The 27169-nt window shown below is 44.4% G+C and overlaps 1 protein-coding gene across 4 annotated transcripts in view; it reads left to right on the top strand.

Moving 5' to 3' along the window:
- The window catches only part of GGA2 (golgi associated, gamma adaptin ear containing, ARF binding protein 2), an 86324-nt gene extending 59645 nt beyond the window's left edge, over window positions 1-26679 (top strand). For all 4 annotated transcript variants that reach the window (XM_085629502.1, XM_085629500.1, XM_085629501.1 and 1 more), the window contains exons 14-17: window positions 3797-3999; window positions 8456-8625; window positions 12226-12336; window positions 24974-26679. In XM_085629502.1, coding sequence (XP_085485628.1) covers window positions 3797-3999; window positions 8456-8625; window positions 12226-12336; window positions 24974-25087 — 598 coding nt within the window. In that variant the 3' untranslated portion in view covers window positions 25088-26679. The remainder of the gene's footprint in view (window positions 1-3796; window positions 4000-8455; window positions 8626-12225; window positions 12337-24973) is intronic.
- Window positions 26680-27169: the final 490 nt, after the last annotated feature.

Here is a 27169-nt window from a genome sequence, read left to right as displayed (position 1 = left end):
GAGAGCGCAGAGACTGAACTGGCCAACTAGTGTCCCAGTTAAAACTGATGAAGAAATGGTCCGACCAAAGGACCGGCACAGGATCGTCCACTACCAATGGGAAATTAGCGCAAATAGGGTCGAGAATGTGGCCACCCTGATGCGTGGGTGAAGAAACCCACTGGGTAAGGTGAGCAAGTTGAGGAGAGTCAAGGAAAGCAACCGACTCTTTAGTATCTTGTTGGTCAAGGTGTAGATTTAAATCCCCTAGAACCACATAGTGGGAAAAACGTAATGAGCGTTCAGCTAGCGCATCCCCACATGATTTCAAAAACGCACTGGCTAAGCCAGGGGGACGATAGATAAGAGAACCGCCTAATGTAAAGTGATCCGAAAGATGGATGCTAAAATGCAAGACCTCACAGCCATCCCATAGGGTGGAAACCTCGCTATTCAATATTAAATTCTCTCAATAGAGGATCGCTACACCACCTCCTCTGCCAGCAGGGCGGTCAGCCCTACAGAATTTAAAACCAACAGGGGTGACCAATGCAATGATGGGGTTGGAACCAGCGTCCAACCAGGTCTCTGTAATAAACAATAAGTCAAGGGCATTTTCCGTCAGTAGTTCGGAGACCTCAGAGTGATGTTTCCTCACTGATCTGGCATTGATCAAAGCGGCTTTCATACGGTGCCTTTTCGGAGCGTTAGTGAGACCCGAGAGGAGCTCAGGACTGAAGGCAAAGCCACAGTCAGCACACAAGAAATCGGCTCTAAAGGGTGGGGGCCTGTCCCCAAGACAAGGACAGGGGGGCGTTCGAAATGATTTAAGGAACTCACTTGTCATCTGGAAGTTGGCTCCGCTAGTAAGTGCAAATTGGGCAGCACGACTGGCCTCTGCCGCTGACTTGGCGCGGACGGGCGCAGACGGGCTTGCCTTAGGCGCGCCTTAGGCACGCCAGCGGCGTGCCCGCTGCGCGCATCCGCTGCGCGTCCGAGACTCACCCATTAAGTAGGGTATGAGTGGGCGCGAGTGGTGTGCGAAAGCTAGAACGCTACTCGCAAATGGCACAAGAAAAATGGCGCTAAGCACTATGAAAAAGCGGAGTTGCACACACCACCAAGGAACATGAAAATAATGGAGCCAGCGATTTGGTTTACAGACCTGAGTTGAGGAGGCTCCAATTAGATAAAAGAACAGCAGCGTTTGATTTTAAAAATTACCTTCCCCCCTAAGTAATGAGCACATCCCCAATAGCACAATAAAAAGTTACACTTTGCATTTTACAATTCCCCACAGCAAAACCAGGACCTCCCCAGCATAAAATAAAACTGTATATAAACGATCTAAAAACGTGGCAAGTGAAAGAAAAACCTTGTCAGACATGGCCTGCAAAAGAAAGTCTGAACTTCATAAATGATCGGTTCTTCTGAAAAGATTCAGATCACGCGATCTCCTCTCAGCACATTCTGCAGTCTTGAAATGGCAAAAAGCCTTCTTTCACAACTTGTACCATCACATGTCAGCAGCCCACTACTCTTTCGGGCTGGTCCTTACATCCCACTGTTAATTTTTTTCTACCATGTTTTCAAGAGGACTCTTTCCCAACATCTTGTAAAATATACTCAAGCCTACAGAGAGCCACAGACATTGAAGCAACATTTTATCCAAGCAAGGAAATGATTTCTAACATGTAGGGTGTGAGCCTTACACTATGTACAGTGCGTGTTAGACAGCTCTTCAATCTGCTGCTAAGTTTCATGGAACCAGTAATTTTTGAGGACATATTCTTACTTATATCTAAAGTTCTTCACGTTTGAGGCACATTCACAGCCTTTTTATCTGTTCAGTCTTCATGACTTCAATGTTGGCAGTGCCTTGGGCAAGGTAGTGAGTTGAGAGAAAAAGGCCTGGAAGATATGTGCTGACTAAAGTAAGCTGGGTCTGTGTGAGCTCTATATTCAGGGAACATGCATGTGTATGTGTACATCATGTGATGTGGGTCCCTGTCATGCCATGTGTTTTACCATTCCTCTAAAAGGCATTTGAGGCTTGAAAAACATAGGTTTTATGATCTACTCTTTAGGATATAGGTACATGGAGAATCAGCTGTTTTCAGTGAGGGTGTGATGTGACTACAAATGTAATTAGCAATAAAAACAACAACAGAGCCACAGAACATCTGAAAGTCTCAATCAAAAAGAGCAATAGCCTATTCCCGATCCGCAGTGCGGGTCTACTTAGTGCCACAGATGACATTTATGAAGAAAAAAGTTTGAAGCAATTTTAGAGGGGGTTTATATTGACACACTGACTCTTTTGGGTCACGGCTGTACTGAGCTGGTTCCCCAGAATGATCACTCCTTGATATGATTGAACGGAGTTCCAAGGAAATAAGCAGCCCTGAAGAAGTTGAGGTATAACATACCTAACGAAGAAACACGTGTTGGCTGAACCGTGCGATTGGCTAGAGCATTGTATGCTGTTTACATCATCTCATCCACTACATTGGATCGCTTTACGACTGTGTGCAACTCTACTAACCTTGATTGTGAAGACTTGTGGATTACACCTCGTTGTGACCCGAACAGATTAAGTGGATTAAAGTGGACTTTATATCATTGACATTGTGAATTACTATTGACTCTTTATTACAACTTGAGTGATCGGATTAGATTGGTGATCTTGTATTTTGCCCCTTTTTTAAGGGATGTTTTGGGGTATTTTTGGTAACCAACCTCCTTTTCCTTGAGCACCTTTTAAGTTTAGCAGGTTTTCCTGCTTCCCCACACACATTGCAGAGCGCCTAGTGTTGTTGCTTCTTTGCCCTGGTTAGGAAAGTGTATGGAACCACAGATGACAAAGTTGAAGGGCCTGACTTAGAGGTAGGGGCAGATGGATGGTGATTTATATGATAAATAAAGTTTGTTTGATTTCAGAAGGCAGTACTAAATCCGAAGGAGAATCCATTGACTGACTATTGTGGACAAAATTATTTTCCTAGATTTAGCACTGCTTGAAGAAACTGGAAAATGTTTATTTAAAAATTCATGGAAGATATTACATTTAAGACCTAAAGCAGAAGAAGCCATGGGTTAACAATTCTATTAATTCTAGATTTCAGCAGAGCAGAAACTTTAAAATATGTGCATACATTTAGAAAATATGACTGCATTAGAAGTGACACAATGAGAGATGCACAGAAAATGCTCTTACTTCAAACCCAGTACATAGCTAGGCCCTGCAGGCCCCCCCTGAACTCTCCCTATATATTTATGATAGATCCAATCACTGCAAAAATTCAGTACCTTGTCTGGAATAATCATTCGAGACATAAATGATCATAATTCGATGACAACCAGCAATAAACATATCCACCAATAGAAGAGACACAAAACATTATTCTAAAAGTAGCCCTGTCGCCTGGGTTTGGTGGACCACTCACCCACGTTATTCTGGGATCTTATTACAAACATGCACTTTGTTACCTGCCATGAAATGTATTTGTGGAAAACAATTTGCACATTTCCTACCAACAACTGAATCGAAGAAATTGCATACCATGTGAAGCTGTAACTGAGGTTGGAAACTATTTATACAGGTAAGTAGCTGTTGTCTTTCTTGAAAGTGCGAGTATGTTGGTAAGATCCCATGAAGCGCATTTATTCCTTATGAGAAGTGCCTGGAAGCCCCATTGGAACAATACACTGACTATGACCTGGATGTGTGTGAAAGCGGGCTATAAAAGTAGTTTTCAGGCAAACTCATGGATCTTTTTAGTTTCTCATTTTTGCCTTGCATTTTTCTGTTTTTTAGACACTTTTCTGGGGATAGACTTTCCGCACTTGACCTGCCTGGTCCCAATATGGAGATGCAGCCTCATTGTGAAAAGAACTCTTCTTGTGCAGGGACTCCAAAGGGACCGCGTCAACAGGTGCCAGTGCCTGCACTGCCATCGACTACCACCCCCGGTGCCTCCCTGGACAGCCTCTTCATCCCGTTAGAGTCCATCCGACCTAGTAAGTGAGATCCTGTGCTGTGCCAATCATGCAGAAGTGCATTGAGGGAGTAGAAATATTACTTAAGTGAGGTGTCTTTGATTATCATCTTAGCTCAGGAAGCGATGCACAAACCAGCAAGTGGTGCAAACTTTAGGATGTAAGGCAAGATTCATTACGGTGTCATGGAAGCGTTCATACATTGCCCCTTAAAAATAAATTTCCATATTTATAATACTGTATTTATGTAGCTCTTTCGTCAAATCAACCACTCAAGAAGTTGTTGAAACAAGACATATCATGAATGAAATACAAGAAGGGAAACAACATTGTGAATTTAGATAGATAAAAAAAACAAAAAAAAACAGCATTCATCATGCAGGCGGAGAGATGAACTGGGTCAAGGAACAAGCAGGCTAATTTGAAGAGAGCAAAGAAAGAAACAGAATGTAAACAAAAATCGAAGAGTAGAAATTGGAAGGGGCAAGTCCATGAATACATTTGTTGCTTTGGGCTCCTAGTCATAGCCATGATTGGAAACAAAGAATCTTTTTTTAATTATTCACTTCAGTAACATCACAACTGTGAACAGCCAATTGGTTGTTTACTGTTGTGGCATTCCAGTGCTTGAACGTGGCATAGTGTCAATCTTTCAAAGACCCTCCCCTTCCCCGCCCTGATTCATACTGATCTCCAGAGCCTTAAGTGAACTGGTGGTATGGCGAGTGTTGACTGAGCCATATTGGTGGTATGGCGAGTGTTGACTGAGCCATATTGGTGGTATGGCGAGTGTTGAGTCAGCCATATTGGTAGTATGGCGAGTGTTGAATCAGCCATATTGGTGGTATGGCGAGTGTTGACTGAGCCATATTGGTGGTATGGTGCGTGTTGAATCAGCCATATTGGTGGTATGGCGAGTGTTGACTGAGCCATATTGGTGGTATGGCGAGTGTTGACTGAGCCATATTGGTGGTATGAAGAGTATTGAATCAGCCATATTGGTGGTATGGCGTGTGTTGACTGAGCCATATTGGTGGTATGGCGAGTGTTGACTGAGCCATATTGGTGGTATGAAGAGTGTTGACTGAGCCATATTGGTGGTATGGCAAGTGTTGAATCGGCCATATTGGTGGTACGGCGAGTGTTGACTGAGCCATATTGGTGGTATGGTGCGTGTTGAATCAGCCATATTGGTGGTATGGCGAGTGTTGACTGAGCCATATTGGTGGTATGGCGAGTGTTGACTGAGCCATATTGGTGGTATGAAGAGTATTGAATCAGCCATATTGGTGGTATGGCGTGTGTTGACTGAGCCATATTGGTGGAATGGCGAGTGTTGACTGAGCCATATTGGTGGTATGAAGAGTGTTGACTGAGCCATATTGGTGGTATGGCAAGTGTTGAATCGGCCATATTGGTGGTACGGCGAGTGTTGACTGAGCCATATTGGTGGTATGGCGGATGTTGAATGAGCCATACTGGTGGTATAGCGAGTGTTGAATAAGCCATATTGGTGGTATGGTGAGTGTTGAACGGTGGCCTCTTCGTCATCCCCTGCCTGCCCGGGGTCTCTATATGTCTGCAGGAAGCAGTGGCATTACCTATCACCACCTTCCAGGCCTCCCTCCAAGGGATGTTGCAGATCTCTGCCAAGTCAACTAATGACCTGTGACCGTGACAGAGCGGCTGATGACCCCACCGTGTCTGCTGCGGACTGGTTTTCCCTCTGGGAGAATCAACAGCATACTCTTGAAAGCAGTGGAAAGATATCCCAGATGTAGGTAGGGGACAGTGGCAGGATGGCAGTCTTTTTTAGGTATAGCCTAGTGACAGCTTTGGCCATCTCGCCAGCCTCATGTTATGTAAACAAATCATAATAACAAAACTTTCAAGTATGCATTAATTCAAGGTCTTATATTCACTTCATTTGTCCATTGCTGTGTTCAACTGCTATTCACAGTTTGCTTCCACCCACCAAATCATACACCACGGATTACTGAGTGTGACAGCATTTTGTTCCTGATCACATGTGCACAGCCGCCTGAAAAAGGAGTGCACATCAATGTCAGGGCTGGTGTCCCACTCCTTTTTTTTCCATCTGTTTGCCAATTGGTTCGCATATTACATATGTTAGAAAAAAATACAATAATTAAAAAATGCACACTTGCCAAGGCCAGACCTATTGAGGGTTGAGTGGAGGTCCACAGAACACTAAGCCTCTGTTTTGCTTGCCCCCTCAAAACCTCCTCTCACTCTGGATTGCTAGTTCTTGAGACTACGCTAATCAGGGCCGGTTTTAAGGCGGTGCGACACGAGCAGTCACACCTGGTGCTGACTTTGGTAGGGGGCGCTGTATTAAAAGTAACTATTGGGTTAAAAGCATGTGAACTTCCTTGTGTGTCCAGCTGTTTTCAGGCAACAATAAAAATGTAAAGATAACTGGTGATTAATGTTCCTACTGATGAGAGGTCGAAATTTTGTCTAGTGCCCGTTTTGACTCATCATAAAGTAGCGCAGAGGGTTAATGTGCCTGCTGCAAAGAACGTGTACCATACAGGTCACAGAACTGAGTGTGACTGAACTATGAGTAGTGCTATAAAAAATTAAATGTATGTCAGAGAGAGGCTATGGAGAGATGAGGTGCGCTATTGGGGAGTGGTAGTGAGAATTAATGGAGAAGGTCTTCATATTGGGGGGGCGGACAAATAAGACTGTCGAACCGGGCGCCACCAGAGGTAAAGCCTGCCCTGCAGCTAATGAAAGGAAGGACTCGGTGGGAGAGAGCGGCATTTACAACCTAAAGCTACAGATGGCTACCTATCGACTAAGAGCTGTTTGCCACATGTGTGCTCTAAAAGACAATTTAGAGCTTTACTCAGATTGTCATTGAAACACTTGGACCCCATTGGTGGAAACCAACCCCGCTGCTGAAAGCTACCCACCTGTAATTCCATATATATATATATATATATATACAGTAAATAGAAAACATAATAGAAGGCAAGGACCGGAAGTAAGCCAACCTACTTCCGGGGTTGCTTCCTTTCTGACCAGTGTTAAGTTTGGAATGGGTACAAAGACCACTTACTCAGCAAGATCTCACTTCATGGGATACTTGCTCCAGAAAATGTTCTGAGATTTGTTCTGCAATAAACTGAACCATTAATCACCCGAATAACACCGAGTTCTCTCCCCTTTCTAGTGGTGTAAGAGAGCAGAACACAAAAGTCAGCATGCACCGTCCTCCTGCACCTTTACGTAGAAAAGCAGGGTGCAGGCAACCAACAAAGACGCAGTTAACCCTTTTTGATTAGCAAAACATTATCAAGTTCATTTGTTTAAAATAGAAAACAAATGCCAATGAGAGTGCCGGGGCTCTAGTGGCCTACACACAACCTACTGTTAGTAAGCAGTAGTATGTGCCGGGATGATAGCAGAGGCAGTAGTATGTGCCGGGATGATGGCAGAGGCAGTAGTATGTGCCGGGATGATGGCAGAGGCAGTAGTATGTGCCGGGATGATGGCAGAGGCAGTAGTATGTGCCGGGATGATGGCAAAGGCAGTAGTATGTGCCGGGATGATGGCAGAGGCAGTAGTATGTGCCGGGATGATAGCAGAGGCAGTAGTATGTGCCGGGATGATGGCAGAGGCAGTAGTATGTGCCGGGATGATGGCAGAGGCAGTAGTATGTGTCGGGATGATGGCAGAGGCAGTAGTATGTGCCGGGATGATGGCAGAGGCAGTAGTATGTGCCGGGATGATGGCAGAGGCAGTAGTATGTGCCGGGATGATGACAGAGGCAGTAGTATGTGCCGGGATGATGGCAAAGGCAGTAGTATGTGCCAGGATGATGGCAGAGGCAGTAGTATGTGCCGGGATGATGGCAGAAGCAGTAGTATCTGCTGGGATGATGGGATGGCAGAGGCAGTAGTATGTGTCGGAATGATGACGGAAGCAGTAATATGTGGTGGAATGATGGCAGAGGCAGTAGTATGTGCTGGGATGATGGCAGAAGCAGTAGTATGTGCTGGGATGATGGGATTGCAGAGGCAGTAGTATGTACCGGGATGATGGCAGAGGCAGTAGTATGTGGCGGGATGATGGCAGGGGCAGTAGTATGTACCGGGATGATGGCAAAGGCAGTAGTATGTGCCGGTATGATGACAGAGGCAGTAGTATGTGCCGGGATGATGGCAAAGGCAGTAGTATGTACCCGGATGATGGCAAAGGCAGTAGTATGTACCGGGATGATGGCAGAGGCAGTAGTATGTACCGAGATGATGGCAAAGGCAGTAGTATGTGCCGGAATGATGACGGAAGCAGTAATAAGTGGTGGAATGATGGCAGAGGCAGTAGTATGTGCTGTGAAGATGGCAGAGTCTTTGTCATGGTGTGTTGTCTACACCTACTCTTTTCTGCCCTCATTATGGAGGGGATGGTCCCATTCTCCTCATGTTGCGTGTTCTTTCTTCTGCAGGTAGCATTGTCCCTGTCACTGTGTACGATCACAATGGCCTGAAGGTCATGTTACACGTGTCTTCAGAGACGGCCCCTGAGCGACCTGATGTGACGATTTTAGTACTCTCCATACTGAGCACGGCACCAGAGCCTACCCAGCACATCATGTTCCAGGCTGCAGTCCCTAAGGTGAGCATCCAGAGTGGAGTGGGGTGGAGGATTTCACCGCTGTAGAAAAGGCAGCACTGAGTGCCCTTTGTTAATGAATGATTGTGGTTATCATGCGCATGCATTGACCCAAGTTATCTAGTGACCCATGTGAATATCTCTAAAACTCCTCCAGCAGCGACTCCAGATGATGCTCCTGCACCCCGGCCACCAATGGTCCCAGTGTGGATCTGCCACCCCACTCGAGCCAGCGGCGGCTATGTCCAGTAGTAACTGCCATGAGTAACTGCAACAAATATTTAGCAGTGATGCATAAAGTATCTGTGTCATCCCTAGCAGTGACTTCAAAGCACCTTCTTGACCACTCCAGCATTGGCCTTTATGAATATTCTTTGCAGCCCTCCAGTGCGGGCCCTAAAGTGCTCCCTCCTGAATCCCTCAAAGAACGACCCAATATTTATCCCCCACAGCCCTTCATCCGTCACACTATCCCACACACCGCACCCTTAGCGATCATATGGGTATCTTTCACAGCCCTCCAGCAATGACCCTATGCATATCCACCAGCAGTGATCCCAGAGTATCTGTTCCATCCCCTGCAGCCCTCCAGACGTGACCTCAGAGTATCCTGCCATACCTCTCCGGCAGTGATCTCCAGACGGCTTGTCATCAGTAACTCATAGGAGTTTTCGATTCCTCACTGCAGTGACCACACAGCATCTGCCACACCCCACTAACAGTGTGCTCGCCCGTAATGACTCCTGTAGGTATTTAATCCCTGCACTCACCCTCAGTACTCTTCTGCATCCCTCTACACCCCCCAGCAGTGACCCCGGAGATCTACAAAACAGTCCCAATAGTGACAGCAGAGTATCCACTACAGCCCTCCTGCAGTCACACCCCACCTGCCATCAGTCACTCTAATGAGTATTCACCTCCCTTGCCCCCACGATCCAGAATACCCGTCTCACCTCTCCGGCAGTGCCAGACTCAATCCCTCTGTGTATCCAGCACACACCTCCAGCCTTATTATTACACCGCTGCTCCCATATAGCAGTGACCCGTCTGCATCGCAGCAGAAAAAGCCTCTTACAACTTTCTGGCCGTAGTCCCCATGACAACCGCAAGCGATGGAGACTGTAGTTCACGCTGAAGGTTTAGTCCCAAACCATCTGTCCACATAGGTTTTGGTGGGATCAAGGCGCTGGTGGTGCCCACTATAAAGAGGCGACCCTCTGATATTGTTTCAGAGTGGGAGAGATAATTTCAGCTATGAGGCCTCTTAAGAAGGTGTTGAGTAGTGGAAATGAGTTTCTCTCTGTCCCAGGAGGCAGGAAACACCTCATCAGGTCACCATAATCCACATAGAAGACATGTCCTTGAATAAGGAGAGAGCAACAGGGGCCCTCCTTCAAACACTATTTTGACCAACAGTAGGAGTTAACTTGAGGGTGTGCTTCATGTCCTACTGTAAATCTCCATCCACATTGAGGCGCATTGAGAATGATCAGCTGCACTGCTAGGCAGCATCAACAGAACATTCACTTGTGTTGTGAATAAACCATCCCATCCTCATGTCCAAAAATGTGGTGAATAAACGTCCATCCAATTCCAGGGTATCTTTAAGTGGTATTTATTAAGTTGGTAAGTTCAGGAGTAGAAGTACAATAAGCCCCACCAGGAGCAGCCTTCGTGCAGCTCAGCCCATACACCCACTGCCAACCTCACTCATCCAACATTCCATTGCATCATCACTCATCCAACATTCCATTACATCATCACTCATCCAACATTCCATTACATCATCACTCATCCAACATTCCATTACATCATCACTCATTCAACATTCCACACCAGACTCACACTGGCTGAGCAGCAAGTATGACAACTTGTTTTCCATAAATTCCATCCGCCAAAGTGGTGGACAAAAGTGCATCAAAACACCGACTGGGCCCAGGTCAAGGAAGCACAGTAGCACCAGTGTTCGAAGCAGCCCTGGCAGATTGAGGGCTCAGTCGTGGGCTGCCGTGCTCAGACAAGGTCAGCTGACCAGGCAAACCAATGAGGTAGGTGAGACCACAGGTGTCAGAATTTGGAGTGGATACACCTGTCCATCCCAACACACAATAGAAGAATATAAGACAACTAAAAACTACAGGAAACACACCAATTGGTCTTTTCTTAGTCTAATTATAGAAGGGGAGCAGCTAACTGGAAAGATGGGGAGAGATGAAGTTTCCCTTGCTTTAATTACGGCATAATTAACACTAATACATCGAAAACAGATCTTAAATAGAGGAAGCAGTGGGCCAGACCCGGCTTGAGGCGCACCAGCTATGAAAAGTAGTGTCCCTAGCACCTTGAAGGGCAAAGTGGTGTAAACCAGGGAGACAAGAAGTTGCTCAAAAAATTGAGATTGCAAATCTAGAGACTGGAAATCAGACTTGGAGCATACTTCAAGATTTGATACCACGGGGACATCCCAGAAAAGTAAAAAGAAATGTTCAGGCCTAATTCAGAAAACATTTTGTACTCCTACCCGTTCTTGTCCAAAAAGACATCCTTATACCACTAAAGCACTGAGCAGTGCATTCTTCAAGAGGAGCTAGAAAAAGAGAATAAAGAACTATCCCAGTTCTTTCTCCTGCTTTGGGGAAGGTTTCTGGTACACAGAATCCTTCACCAAAGCAGGAAGGATTTGGGGAAACATTGGGCATCCAAGACCTTCCGGGTAACACTAATTGGAAATTAGAGCTTCTCGGAGAAATCGTAAACAGCACCTTGGATGATGCGAAACAAATGAGAGGAACTGAATCTCTCTCCACCAAGGTTTCATGAATCAACAACAAGCTGAGGAGGAGAGCAAGTCTGCTGAGCAAACACATACCCAGCCAACTGGAGAAGAGCAAGGTGGGTGGGCTATTCCACCCAATATCTCTTCTTTCCAAGACAATAGCAAGTTTCACTCTAAATCTGGGCAGTGAGGTCTACAATCACACCAGGGATGCCGGTAGGTTGAATCTGATGGTGTCCGTGTAGAATCCTGGAGAAGTGACTGACCCTTTCAATCAGTAATACCTTATAACTGTGCTCCCTGGTGCAGTTATTCCACACAATATCCCCTTTGCACCAGTCCTGCAGTGACCCAAGTGCCTCCTTCATTCCTCCAAAATGACCCTTTTAATACTTCAAGCTCAGATACTCACCTGCACCGCTCCATCCGTGACCCGTGAGTACTGCTACACTCCTGCAGCCCTTCCTACAATCTTCTCATTCACCTTCAGCAGACACCACTCAGAATATTCCCCTGCAGCCCACCACCAGGGATCTCCAAACACCCCTGCCACTTCCTGGACTTTCCTCAAATTCTCAACTCTAGCAGTGTCCCTTATGAACACCCCTGGCAATGATCAGCGCTGTGCTTGCAGTATTCAGTCAGTGCCCCTAGTGGTACTCTTTGCCCCTCTAGCAGTACAACCTTTGAAGTACCTGGTGATCATCCCTCTGTGGTAACCCTTCAAGATTCCTTTCTCCCGCCCTATGAGCTGACCCAATACTATCCTCTGCTCATATCTACCAAGTGTAATTCTTTTGTCATGTTTGACCACTTTTCCTCCGCAGGTGATGAGAATAAAGTTGCAGCCACCCTCAAGCTCCGAGCTACCCCCGTTTAATCCTTTACTCCCCCCGGAAGTCATATCTCAGGTTCTGCTGATCTGCAATCCACAGAAGGTGGGTATCTTTTTAGTATCAAATCTAAGCACATCAGCTGAGCTGTGATCAGGTCTGGTCAACTATTGCAATGACGCTTCTTATAAGAGCACGTGCGAACAGGGAAGTTGTGAATGCTGCTTGTTGAGGATATACAAGGCCACTTGTTATGTTATGTTAGTGTTATAAAATAGCTTATCGAAATGCCAAATGGGAACAATCTGCTTTTTGGTCCACATATGGAGCAGAATTTATTTTGCAACAGCTCAATAATCTGCTCTGAAAGCAGTTAGAAGACCCCGTCCAAGGATGAGCTGGCTACCCACTGCTTTTCTGACAGCTCGCAGGCAGTCAAAATAGTCGGCACACATTATGCTGCACTGATTGGTTGAAAGGGTTACCAATGAGAATTGCTGAAACAGAATGTAGTGTCAGTAATTCTGATTCAGAATCGGGCCCTATGTTATTACGATTCTCATTGTTCGATATAAGTCAATCCGAATGTTTGTGGCATAGCTGCAGCACATCACCACTTTTTTCAGTCATTAGAAGCAGATCCCTGAAAAGGCTGAATTGCCTTTGAATTCTCTTCCTGTTCCTGTAAACTGGGAAGAAATGCTGCCTTGCCCCTGTTATGTAATGTTAGTGGCATCAGTGTAGTACCTTGTCTACTATTTTAATGGCCTTGGAGCACTGGCGATCATTTAGACTGCCCTGCAGATGTTTCCAGGGATTCGCTTGCAGGCCAGATCCAACTCGTCTTTTGATGATATGTTTTGCCATTGTGATGTAGTCAGCCTCCACAGTGGGCGCACTGTGGAGTCAGAGGTCTCATGTGAAGAAGGTGTGGTTGGATTGCTAATGCGAATCAGTGGGCCAGATAGCGATTTTTAGCAATTCGCTATTAAGGACTCGCAAAATGGAATGTATGTAGGAATCACAATATTTAATTGCGATTCCTTAATTGCAAATTTCGAATTGCAAATTGCATGATTGGGAATTGTGCACTTAATTCGCGAGTACCCAATAGGTACTCGCAAATTGCGTGCGCAATTTCAAGGGTGCAAGGGTTCCGAAAGGACACCCTGTTGCACCCCTGAAATGTGCATGTGTGCACGTGGTGCACATACATGCCCTAAGGGCATGTATGTGTGCCACATGGCACTTTGAAAAAAGCAAAAAAGTGTTTTTTAAAAGGGAATCGCAACTTACCACCATCTTGAAGATGGTGGTAATTTGCGATTCCTTAAGGCAATATCGCGATTTGCGATACCTACTAGCATAGCATTCAGGGAATCGCAAATTGCGATTCTCTAAATGCTTGCGCAAAATAAGGAATCGCAATTTTTGTGATTCCTTATTTTGCAAGTTTGTATTTGCCTTCCTACATTGCACACAGCTGAATTGCGATTTTCAGCGTTAGCAATCGCAATTTGGCTTGCTACATCTGGCCCTTAGATTGGTAACTTGCCCAGTGCCCTTCTGGCACAAGTAGTCTAAATGTGCTGCTGTATTTATATGTTTTTTGAAATGTTTACTTATGATATGTTTACTTTGTTGTGTACTTATGAATTAACACGGTTGGGGTGGTTGCCATGGTGCATGCTGTTTGTTCGGTTGGCATTTCTTCTTGGACGGCTGATCTGGATGGCAGCAGTTGCTTCGGCTCTCCTGCCTCTTCCTGGGCTCGATGTTTGCATGTTAAATAAACATTGTGAAGACACAGCTGGAACAAATGTCTTTCTTTCCTCTTGGAATGCAACATTATTTGGCCATGAGTTGTGGGAACTAACCCAAATATTTTCAACTCATCAATCCACCGTGGAATCGACCTTTGCCTTGTGTGCTGCATCACCGGAACATTATGTTCGAGGCATGAGAGCTGTAAATCACATTCTTTGCATAAGATCGCCATCTAGTGTTGGGTCCGGATGTTTGCACTTGTTTTTCTGGAAGACGTTTTCCCTAGTCATGAGGTAGGTTACTCCTCCCTTAGGTGATAGTGTGCATGGTCATCAACTCTATCTTCAGATTGTTTCTTTCTGCCATTGCTGCAGATCGGCGCATATAAAATCTCCCTGCTTCCACGGACAGAGTAAATCCACAGTCACGCGCACATATACTCATCATACGCTAGGGCCCAATACACTGACATTCATTCTATTACTCTATCCACACTGAATATAAGAGAGAAACCTAAATCAATCTGCATCTAAAGCGAGGTCAATGCGACCATAAAGAAATTGTCCTGAGTCATGATTTTAAACATAGGAAATACATTTGAAACTCAATAAATGACAAGAAATGACCACCCAACACTGGAATTCAAACAAATGGTTGTTTATCTAAATTAATTAATTCAAATGAAAGTCAATCAATAGCAAAATCATTATTCTCATAGTTACCTATTCTAGCTAAATGGGTCAGGACAGGTCTCTCAGTAAAGTCACCCGAGTCGCCGTCCTCACGATCAGCATCGATCCTCACGAACATAGGTTCAGGAAGAAGTGGCCTTAGACCCTCCCTAGTCTAACATTATTTATAATAAAACTTGCAAAATAAAAGTAACAAACAAACTCTGAATGTCCGTTGAGCCGTTGAGCAGAGCGAGCAGGAAAGGATGTCGCTTGGCAACATTTAGAAAACCTCCGCTCAGAAAAATCACAAAAATAAAAACACGGAAGAAGGAAACTCGAGCTGAGGGAACGATACATTTATGAATGCTCTTCCTTGGTACCATAGTGAAGCCACCGCAGGTTATCTCAGTTCATTGTGGCTTTATTCTTTTCCAAGGGCAAATGGAAGCAACCCAGAGCTGCTGTCCTCACGGAAACTTTTAATTCAGACAGAGGCTGTGGTCAGGTGACTTTCAACCATGTTCAGCAAGGCCTCTTGTCAAATCTCAGTCACTCGAGTGCAGGCTGTAAATAGCGGCCATCTTGGTTTAGGCCAAAACGGACCATCTTAATTAAAAGAAACACAAAACAACGTTACCACGATGATGATTATACAGTGTTAATCCCCACTAATACCCTTATGTGTATGTAATTATCTAGCCTTCTGCAACGCAAAGAAGCATTAGAGCACGTTATTTAAAAGCGCTAACACGAAACAAATAGCACTTTTGCGACACTCATTTAATTAATTTGCCCACCAATTTAGTTCACATATTAATAAAGCAACATATATGCATTCCCGCGTGTAATTTTCTCTTCATTAGTAATGTTGGTTAATCAAGACTTTCAACAAAATTAATATTAATGATTATAAATTAGTAATTTTAATCATGACATATAACATAAACTGGAGTTTAAATCTCAATAAGTTTTCAATAGAAAACCCTGCTCCAGCACCATCGGGTTCCGATGTAACTCGCTGCGCTCCGGTTCGACATCGATCCTCCGGTCCTTCTCGGCGCGCATCACGTTCACACTAGATAGTATTGTTTCCGTTTGCGTTCCCCTTTCTTCGCGGATCATGATTTCTGAAGAAAATTTCGATCGGAGAGCTCGTGTAGGCCGTTCGGGCCTAGTCCTTGGTTCGACTTGCAGTCGATGGAACAAACTCCTTTCAAGTTCTGTCCTCGGTGCCACGTGAAAAACCAACATACCGACTCACACGAGGTGTGTAATCTGTGTTTGTCACCCGACCATAGAGAGGACCACTGCAACGCGTGCCGAGCTTTCTGCTCCAAGAAGACTCTTCACTTTTGTCGGGCCAGACGACGCGACATGCAAAGACAGCAAGCAGGTTCCATTCCAGACCTCTTCGGACCTCAATCGGATGAGGAGGAAGGCGACGAGCCCATCGGAGCCGATGAAGAACAAGAAGACATCTTCGTCTCCGAAGATAGCTCCGATTAGGATAAAGACATCCCTCAGGGTCAACGTACCGTGCATACAGCCCCTACCTCGCCCCACCTTCCACTTCCAATGAAAAAAAAGGCTCCGCACCAACCTGCGCCCTTGGGCCCCGGTGGGTGCCAAGAACAACTTCTGAAGCCCCGCCTCCGGGCTCGGCACCGAAGCATACTAAAAAGCCACCCGGCTCCGAAAAGCCCCACGCCAAATCGGGCACCGAGCCAAAGACTTCGGAGCCGAAGAAAAAGTCTGCCACCGAACATTCTCCCTCGGCACCGAAACAAAATTCGGATCCGAAAACCCCGGCCAAGAAACCATCGGTGCCGAAGCATTCGGAGCTGAAACGCATGGAGACGCCGAAGTCACAAAAAAAGCATGTTTTCTGTGATCCCAGCGACAAACCGGATCCAAAATAAAAAATCCTGGTGATACACCCAAAGACTGGCCATATCACCACTAAAGTGACTTTAAAAAGAGGTGCTACTACAGAAGAGGAATACCATATACCACTGAAGAAGAGAACTGTTGGGACAAATCCTTCCGCTCCTTTTCCTCCACCTTCTTTACCCCAGACTATACCTGTGCCTACTTTACCTGAGCAGTCACCATCACACACACCTGACAATCAGGGTGATGGGGATGGGGATAATAATGATGACGATCAGCCTGGGGAAGCGTGGGACGACTATAACACTGATTCTCCCACTGATAACGACCCTGACATATATCCTACCAAACCCTCTCCACCAGATGATAGTGTAGGATTTGTTGAGTTGTTAAGTAGGGCTACTACTTACCATGGAGTCTCAATACACAGAGAATCCCTTGAAGAGGACTTTCTTTTCGAGACTCTACAAAACACACAAAAGTCTACACACATGTTGCCCGTTTTAAAAGGCATGAACAGACATGTAGACGACATTTTTAAGGATCCTGTTAGGGCACGCATCCTTACCCGAAGGGTAGATAAAAAATACAAGCCGGCCCCATCAGATCCAGTCTACATAAAAGGCCATCTACCATTAGATTCACTAGTAGTTTCTAATGCACGAAAAAGAGCAAACTCTCAGACTACTGGAGACGCACCACCACCAGATAAACAATCTAAACTCCTGGATGCTTCAGGGAAAAGGATAGCCTCCCAGGCTGCTATTTCTGGCGTATTTCCAATACAGGCGTTGTTAGCACGCTATGACCGCGCACACTGGGAGGATATGGAACAACTTATCCAGTATCTCACTCAAGAACACAAATCAAAGGCACAAGACCTGGTTCGTGAAGGCCTGTTAATCTCTAACAATCAAATCAGATGCTCCCTAGATGCTGCTGACACATCTGCCAGAGCGGTAAACACTAGTTTTCTTTTAAGAAGACATGCCTGGCTGCGCATATCAGGGTTTAAACCGGAGGTTCGGACTTCCATACTAAATACACCCTTTGAAAAGGAACACCTTTTTGGGCCCTTAGTAGTCACTTCATTGGATAAAATGAAGAAGGATCCTGAAGTGGCTGAATCCATGGGAGCACTTCAGTCTCCACAAGGGCGTGGTTCCTTTTGTCGTTCCTTTTATCGGGCAGGATCTAAAACCACTTCCTCAGACACTGGGTCCTCCTACAAGGGCAATAATCAGCCCTCAGGTTCCTAAGGTTTCTATCGAGGCAATTACAGAGGAAACAACAGCAAGGGCAGAGGTAGAGGTTCCAATACACGTACCTTGTCGTCCAATACAAAACAGTGACTTGCCCATAGTTACCCCCGAGCACTTAACACCTGTAGGGGGAATACTGTCAAAATTTCTACCAAAGTGGCAGTCCATAACAACAGACAAATGGGTTCCTCAAATTATCCATTCTGGTTACTGCCTGGAGTTCATCAACACTACCCCAAACATTCCTCCAAAGTCCCACAGACTTCCACCAGATCACCTAAACCTTCTCAAATAGGAAGTACAATCTCTTCTACTAAAACAAGTCATAGAGCCCATACCACCTCAACATCAAGGGTCGGGCGTGGACTCCTTTTATTTTCTCATTCCAATAAAGGACGTCTCTCTGAGACCCATATTGGATCTCAGAGAACTCAGCCTTTACATACAGTCAGGCCACTTCCACATGGTAACACTGCAACAAATACTGCCTCTTTTGCAAAAGGGCGATTTCCTTTCTACTCTAGATTTAAAGGACGCCTATCATATCCCAATCCATCCAGCTCACCGCAAATTTCTCAGGTTTGTAGTAGCAGGTCAACACTACCAATTCAAAGTGCTCCTATTTGGAGTCACCACGGCCCCAGAGTCTTAATAAAATGTCTGGCGGTCGTAGCTGCGCATCTCAGAAGACAAAGCATACATGTCTTCCCCTATCAGGACGACTGGCTCATCAAAGCCAGCACATACCAGCAATGTCGCAAGCACACTTCAGTAACCATTCAGCTGCTTCAGCAGCTAGGGTTCTCAGTCAATGTGTTAAAAACACATCTTCAGCCAAACAAAGTTTAGGATTACCTAGGAGCCACTCTAGATACTCAGAAGGCTCTAGCGTATCCCAATGCAGCCAGAATTAGAAACATTCAGGCGCTCGTTCTCAAATTTCAACCCACTCACTTCTGGCTCGAGTTTTTATGCAACTGCTGGGAATGATGGCATCTTGCATCATGATAGTTCCCCTTGCCAGGTTACACATGCGTCCACTTCAAGAGTGTTTTGCCATTCAGTGGAACCAGTCTCAAGTTCTATTAACCGATCTAGTGTTGGGAAGCGGCCGTACTCATCGCTGTCTGAAGTGGTGGAACACACAAAACCTATCAAAAGCGCGGCCGTTCATAGACCCCCATTCCACAGACTGTGTTAACAGCGGATGCATCCCTTACTGGCTGGGGAGCTCATCTTCAACAACACACAGTGCAAGGGTTGTGGAGTAACCAACAAAATATGCTCCACATCAATCATTTAGAGCTCATGGCAATTTCTCTAGCTCTCAAAGCCTTTTAAGATCACCTGTCTGGCAAAGCTGTGTTAGTCCGAACTGACAACATGACAGTCATGTATTACATACACAAACAGGGGGGACACACTCTCTCCAACTGTCCCACTTAGCCCAGGACATCTGGAAGTGTGCTATTCACCACAATATTTATCTCCTAGCGGAACACCTTCCAGGAGTCAACAATCAGATTGCGGACCTCCTCAGCAGGCAGAGGTATCAAATACACGAGTGGGAACTTCACCCCCAAGCTCTCCACCCATACTTCCAAGCTTGGGAGTCCCTCACATAGACCTGTTCGCAACACCCAAAAACGCAAAATGCCAAAGCTTCGCCTCCAGGTATTCACACCCTTTGTCCAAAAGGCAATGCTCTATGGATGAACTGGTCAGGAATATTTGCCTACACTTTTCTGCCTCTCCCACTCATTCCATCAGTGGTTCGGAAACTCAGGCAAACATCACTCACGCTAATTAATACTAGTAGCTCCAACATGGGCACGTCATCCCTGGTTCACAACTCTGTTGGAACTCTCTCTGGTACCACACCAAAAATTACATTTAACTCCCAGTCTACTCACACAGAGCTGTGGAGAAATCAAACACCCAGATTCCAAACAGCTGAACCTTGCCATCTGGCTCCTGAAGTCATAGTTTGGTTATCTCAACCTTCCACCAGACTGTATGAACATTACTAGAGAGGCCAGAAAGCCTACCACAAGGGCCTGCTATGCAGCCAAATGCAAGCGTTTTGGTATTTATTGCAATAACAATCACATCAACCGTCTTGATGCTTCCATACAAAACATACTGTGCTATCTATTATATTCACAGCGGTCAGCATTGGCCTATACATCTATCATACTTCATCTTGCTGCTATAGCAGCTTACCTTCAAAATAGGCAGCATTTATCGCTATTTCTAGTGCCTGTCATCAAAGCATTTATGGAAGGGCTATAAAGGGTGATACCACCAAGACTTCCACCTGCCCCAGTATGGAATCTTAACATAGTCCTCACAAAGCTAATGGGTCTGCCATTTGAACCCATGCACAAATGTGAACTTCAGTTCCTTGCTTGGAAAACAGCTTTCCTCATTGCAATCACTTCATTGAGGAGAGTGGGTGAACTACAGGCATTAACCATAGAAGAACCCTTCTTCCAGTTACATAAGGATAAAGTGGTTCTTCGTACCAACCCTAATTTCTACCTAAGGTTGTATCTGCATTTCACATCAATCAGTCGGTTGAATTACCTGTATTTTTTCCTCAACCTGACTCTGTTGTAGAACGAGCTTTACATACCTTAGATGTCAGAAGAGCTCGTTTATATTACACTGAAAGAACAAAGTCATTCTGTAAAACCAAACAACTCTTTGTAGCTTTTGCACCACCTCACAAAGGCAATCCTATCTCCAAATCAGGAATTTGCTAGGTGGATTGTCAAGTGTATTCAGATTTGTTATCAAAAAGCCAAAAGGACTCTTACAGTACCCCCTAGAGCACATTCCACTCACAAGTTAGGGGCTACTTTGGCTTTCTTAGGGAATATCCTTATTACTGATATCTGCAAAGCTGCAACATAGTCTACACCACACACATTCGCCAAACATTATTGTGTAGATGTGTTAGCAAGACAACAAGCTAATGTAGGTCAAGCAGTACTTAAAACTTTATTTCAGACAACCCCAACAGTTACAGGATAGCTACCACTTCCGGAAGACTGCTGTATAGTCTATGCAAAGCATGTGATCTACAGCTCACATGCCTTGAACGGAAAATGCTACTTACCCAGTATGCATCTGTTCTTGGCATGTAGAGCTGTAGAATCTCATGCGCCCACCCACCTCCCCGGGTACCTGTGACTGCTGTAGTTCTCTGTTCCTTTACTAAACATACTTACGCAGGGACATCTCTATTCTTTACTAATACTACTCCAGTCTCGCACCCTCTGCAGAAAACAATCTGAAGATGGAGTCGATGACCATGCGCACTATCACCTAAAGGAGGAAAACAAGTGCAAATATCCGGACCCAACACTAGATGGCGATCTTATGCAAAGCATGAGATTCTACAGCTCTACATGCCAAGAACAGTTGCATACTGGGTAAGCAGCATTTTCCTTTCCTGGAGCTTCTTTCTGCGATAGTTTTATGCTTTTGGGGCCATTCTTTTCTTCACTAGCTGCCCAGATTAAGCTTGCGAGCGGCGCTTGCTTGCTCCTTTAAGTCCCTGTTTTTTTTTCTATCAGTACTGATGCTCTTACGTTTGGGCGTTCCTCAGGTGATTTTCTTTGTCAGCGGGTATCCTAACAACTGCGCTGATTTCCCCATGCGGTAATAACACTCCCACGTCCTCTTTTTATGCATGCCGCCATCTTTGTTTGTTTTTTTACATTCAACAAATTGTTGCTAACTGCATTGTTTTTCAAGCATTAGTATTATAGAGGATTCTGGGGCATTTTTAGTCACTGTTTTGGGATATCCCTTCTTCAGCTACTCGTGTATATCACTGGAACTTGCATTCCTCAGTGAAAGTTTATTTTTCACTTTGTATTATTCTCAAGGTGGGTGACTTAACTATTTAAAGGCTTTCAATTCTTATTTGGCTTTTTGTGTATTTGTTACATGCCTTCTTCGGTGTATCCTTTGCAAATTGCACCTTTTCTTCGAGATCATATGAATCCTGTACTTAAGTGGCGGCAATGGTTCAGATCATTTGAAAACTACATTCTGGCTATTGATGGGAAGAAGTATTCTAATGAAAGGAAAAAGCTTTACTATTTGTATTGCTTGGTGATGCTGGCCAAGAATGCTTCCATAACCTTCCTGAGTGTGATCCTCCTGCAGGACAGTTCTTACCTTGGGAAGAATACACTGAAGCAGTCAAGAGGTTAGAGAAAAGATTTTCTGATCAGCCGAACATCATGATTGAAAGGCACAATTGAGGAATATTTATCCAGTTTGTGCATTCTGGCTTCTAAGGGCGAATTTGGTATGAACTTGGTTCTATATTTACGTGACCAATATGTGTTTCATTGCTCCAGCAAGAAAATACAAAAACGGTTACTTGCTTGCAGGAATCCCACACTTGCTGAAGCAATTGATATTGCAAAAAATATCGACCGATCTTCAATATCCAGTAGAGTTATAACAGGTTCAGACCTCAGTAGTGATATGGTGTGTGCCATTTCTACTAAAAGTTGGCAAAGTGATACGGCAAAAGGAAAAGTGAACTCAACCAATTTTAGAAAGCTGAGTTGTTACAGGTGTGGGTCTAAGCAACATATTGGAAATAAGCCAGGTTGTCCTGCTGTCGACCGCAGATGTACCAAATGCAAAAAACGGAGTCCTTTTCAAAGTTTCTGCAGATCTTCTGGTAAAGCAGCCTATTCAACATTTAGGGTTAAAGCATTTGAGTCAACATTTGAGGATTTTCAAGAAGACTTAATCAGTAACCTTGTGTTAACTGTGGGTGATGATATAAATTGTTGTTCTTTTTTCAGGACTCCATTAGGTGTAGCACTTATTGGCGAAACAGAATTAGAAATAATGGCGGACTCCGGTTCGCCCATTACTATTTTGTCTGATGTTTCATATCATGATAAACAGTTTAATAAGTCACTGTTGCACGCTGATTTTCATCCAAAAGCCTTTGGAGGATAAGACATTGTGATGTTGGGTTATTTTATTGAGCGGCTAAGTGTTCTTGGATGCAAAGTACTCACAAATATTTATGTTGCAGAAAATGGTCGCAACTTAGTTGGCTGGAAGGATTTGGCTAGAATGGGTATCATTTTCAAGCCAGGAAGTGATCAACCACTTGTTTTGGGTAAAATACCTATTGCCTCAATTGATTTATCTAAAGTTAAATATACTTGTGAGATCAATGATATACTTATTAAGCATAAAATCATATTTGAGAATAGAGTAAGTTGCATTAAAGGTGTAGTTCATGACAAAGCTCAAATCAAATGCTGTTCTTGTTAGGCACAAGGTTAGACCTGTTCCGCTTAGTGTTATAGATCAATTGAAAACATTATTGGATGGAATGTGCAAGGATGGTATAATTCAATCTGTTGATTCTTCTCAATGGGTTTCGGCTATAGTTTTGGCCAAGAAAAAGGATGGAAATTTGCGTTTATGTGCTGACTTGAGGTCACGCAAAAAGAACATCAGGGTGGATTGCCATCCATTGCCTAAGATTCAGGAAATGCTAATGGCAATTGGTAATGCTACCTTATTTTCCATCATTGATCTCAAGTCAGCATACCATCAGGTAGCCCTTACACCTAAATCACAAGACTTGACAATGTTTGTTACACCCTTCGGCGCCCTTACATTTTTGAGACTACCATTTGGACTAGCGTCGGCCGCTAGTGTATTTCAGAAACTTACGGATTCATTATTTAGGACGTCAAGGGTGTACATCCTGATTTTTGGCAGAAATATAATTGATTGAAAGCAGCCCCTTAGCTTGGAGTCTACTGGGATAATGCAAGAGTGGTCGAATGGCCAGTCTGGCCTTCGGTGTAGCACTTGATGTAGCTTCTCACAAAACAGGTGGGCAGGAGAAGAAACAGAGCATGTTCTTTCATGGTTTTGTTGTTCATGTTGACAAATGAGGTCATTTCGTGTGCAGCAGAGATATCCATCACTTTACAGAGATTGTACAAGCTTGGACATTAGATGGCAGAGTTACCTTTCGTCCAACATATATACATAGAAGAGCTATCCCTCAGAATGCACAGATCTTACAGCTGGAAGTATTACGCATGAGAATCATCTCCCTGATTACACAGATTACAGAGTTAGGCTGTAGTCATGAACATTATACCTCTGATTACATTGATCGTACAGTACTTGCAGACTCAATTTGTTAAACAGCAGAGCTTATAGCTGACATTCCACAGGTCTTTCAAACTCAGTTAACCTAAATCTTACGGCAACAATGCTATTCCATACCCAGGATACACAGATCCTGCAGCATCGGATAGATGATCTACTGCTCAGGTTACAGAGGTCTTGCGGGCATGTGGAACAGGCAGCAAACAAGTGTTTAGGTCACACAGACCTTCCAGCTCAGCCAAAATAACCCCAAGTCACATGGGCCTGATGTACAAAGCCCTTTTGCAATCCCATTTCCTACTGGGTTATCAACTCCAAAAGGGCTTTGCTTCACAAATTGGAGACTGAGTGTTTTACCCTTTGCCAATTGTTGTGGTAGCCTCAGGAGAATAGACAGTACCACTGTCATCCCTCTAAGAAGTTTTCCAAAACAGAGAACCTTTAAATAAAAAATTTAAAAAAACAACAACAGTACTAGTTCCAATAAGGAACATGGGTGTTGTTATTACTTTTTTTTATTATGGTCTGCTGTTTTGTGCATGTGTCTGCAGCCAATCATAGAGCTCATAAATTGCCGCCTGCCTAATGAATATTAATTAGGCAGGTGGTTCTGTGATTCCTTGTAATTCAGTATTTTATGAACCGACCTATTAGTACAGAGGTCCATTTCCAAAATACGATCTTCTATTCGCAAAAAGGTGGTGCACAAATCTCGACCACTTTTTGTGACTGGATTTATAGTACATAAGGCCTGTATTGCTAACATGCTTCAGAACTAGACGGCAAAGCTGTCTCTCATCGTCAGTGGAATGCACATCACATGAATACAGAATGAACCCAATCTGCAAACCACTGTCACAGGTAGGTAGCCTTGACCGTCTTGTGTCTGAGAAAGTAATGCCACCATTGTGTCTCTTTGGCTACACTGAAAACAAATGACCAATAATACCTTTGTGTCTTCCTTTCTCCTAGGACCGAGTGCGTCTGAAGTACAAGCTGAGTTTTACCCAGGCTTGCCAGGCTTTCAGTGACGTTGGGGAGATTCACAGTTCCCTGGATGGCACGGTGTGGAAGAAAATCAGATAATATTCTTGTACCAGATCAGGAATTGAGTGTGAAATAAAGTCCATGACCTCTTTGAAGATGGGACTGGTGTGTCTGCTCATGTTTTAAAGAGCAAGGCTGGAGCTTGATGCTGAGGTACTGCGAGCGACTTGTTGGGATATGTAGTTCTGAGGAGATGAACCCACTTTGCACCCTGAGGTCTTGTGAGGGGCCTAATTTCAAAGCTGACGCTTTAGAAGTTGGACTTGAATTTAACCCTTGGTCCCAGGAATGGCTTGACAAAGATCCTGAGATCTTGCGGCAGTGAGGCCTTTGGAAAATGCCAGTATGTATACAAGACCTTGAGGCAAATGGCTCTGATTATGATAATAAAGCCTTCACGGGACTCACTTAATTTAGAGCCTGAGGTCTCCGGAGATGGCCTGATATGGAACCTGAGAGAATTAAAGAGAAAAGCCTGGGTTCGATGGTGAGGCTTGGAAGATGGACCTTACGTGGAGACTGAGGCTCCAGTAATTGGATCTTGGGTGGAATAATGAGGTGTCGGAAGATAAGCTTGCTTTCGATAGTGAGACCTCAGAAGATGGAAAAAGTTTTGACACTGATCCCTCAAAAAATAGACCTTGTATTGATACTGATGCCTTTGAAGATGGACCATGAGTGGATATTGAGGCTTCAGACAGACGATGGCCTGCTTTGAATAGTGCGGCCTCAAAAGCTGCACAAGGTTTGGATATGGACGACTCAGAAGATGGGCCTGATATGCATGTGAGGCCTCAAAAGCAATGTTTAAGTTCACCTCTTTGTGAAGAGATGCTTTCTTATTGACAAGTCAGTACCTTGGCAAAGGATGCTGCTTTGAGCTTACGCATAAGGGGAGTGGACGCACCACTCCCTACAAGCTGCGGACAATGTTGAGTAACAGGAGAGTGCTGAGCCCACTGCAAGTAGATATAAATGACCGTAGGGCACACAAGAGGGAAATAAATGTAGTGCCTGAAGTGGGGGCATAGAGAAAAAGAAATAACAAACACAGCCGAGAAAAGGCTGAAAGAGAATACAGAAGATAATGACTGGTGGCGGGGGTGGGGTTAGGGTGCTGAGGGGGAACTGACATCCAGAATAATGACAGAGAGATAATGACCAACAGCAGAAGAAGGCTGAATGCAGCATGCTGGAAGCTGGAGATAATTAGTAACTCCCACCATATGAGCATCCATTAGGCATCTACTTCTTGAGTGGTCTATCTGCAGTATTCCTCAAAACTGAAGTAAAAAAATACCTTCAAGCAACCTAGACTGTGGGTTCCTACCACTCATCGGCACACATGGTTTCACCTCCGAGTGAAGGGTGGACCGGTGTTCTCCACTGTAGGGCCGACCCTTAAGAACGGCGTCCACCGTGAACTGGACCTGAAATTTCGCTAGAATCCAAATGTTTTATTCAAAGCAATCTAAATCCAAGGACACTGAGCAATGTCTGTTACAAAAGAAATTTAATTTTTTTGTATTTTCATAATCCTATCAGCTTAATATATGTATTGTAGTTGCAATAAAGCAAGCACCTACAGAATTTTTAAAAAAAGGTAAATAAATTAAAATAGAAGCTGTAAATTGTTGACCACTCACTGAACTAAACATGTTTTTCAATTGTACGCAATTCCATTGCCTGTCTTGTGAACCGCTGGGTTGATATGATCTTGCTCATCTCCTTTCTGGGAGTTGACACATGCTGCCCTCAGCTCCTGTGTGAGATGAGGACGTGTCTCACCCAGCTTCCGAGCGAGGGCATGCATTGTCTAGCTCCTGTATGAGGCGAGGGTGTCTTCCTTGGTTCCAGTATTTGTTTGTTGGTTATTTTATACTGGTGTGGGCAGGCAATATCAAAGCCAGAATATTGATGGGTCACCATATCATGACCAGAATAACGAGAGACAAAATATCAAATGGTAAGTTTGTATAGTTTTTCTATACCTAACTCCAAATATAAGTACCTTGGTGATATAAATTATATATATATATACTTATATTTGAATAGAAACAAGTTCCTAACTATAACTACCAACTGGCGACCACCAGTAGGTAATATATATATGTGTATATA

The sequence above is a fragment of the Triturus cristatus genome, chromosome 10, assembly GCF_964204655.1.
Source record: "Triturus cristatus chromosome 10, aTriCri1.1, whole genome shotgun sequence".
Taxonomy (NCBI): domain Eukaryota; kingdom Metazoa; phylum Chordata; class Amphibia; order Caudata; family Salamandridae; genus Triturus; species Triturus cristatus.
This window is presented reverse-complemented; position numbering and strand designations above follow the sequence as displayed.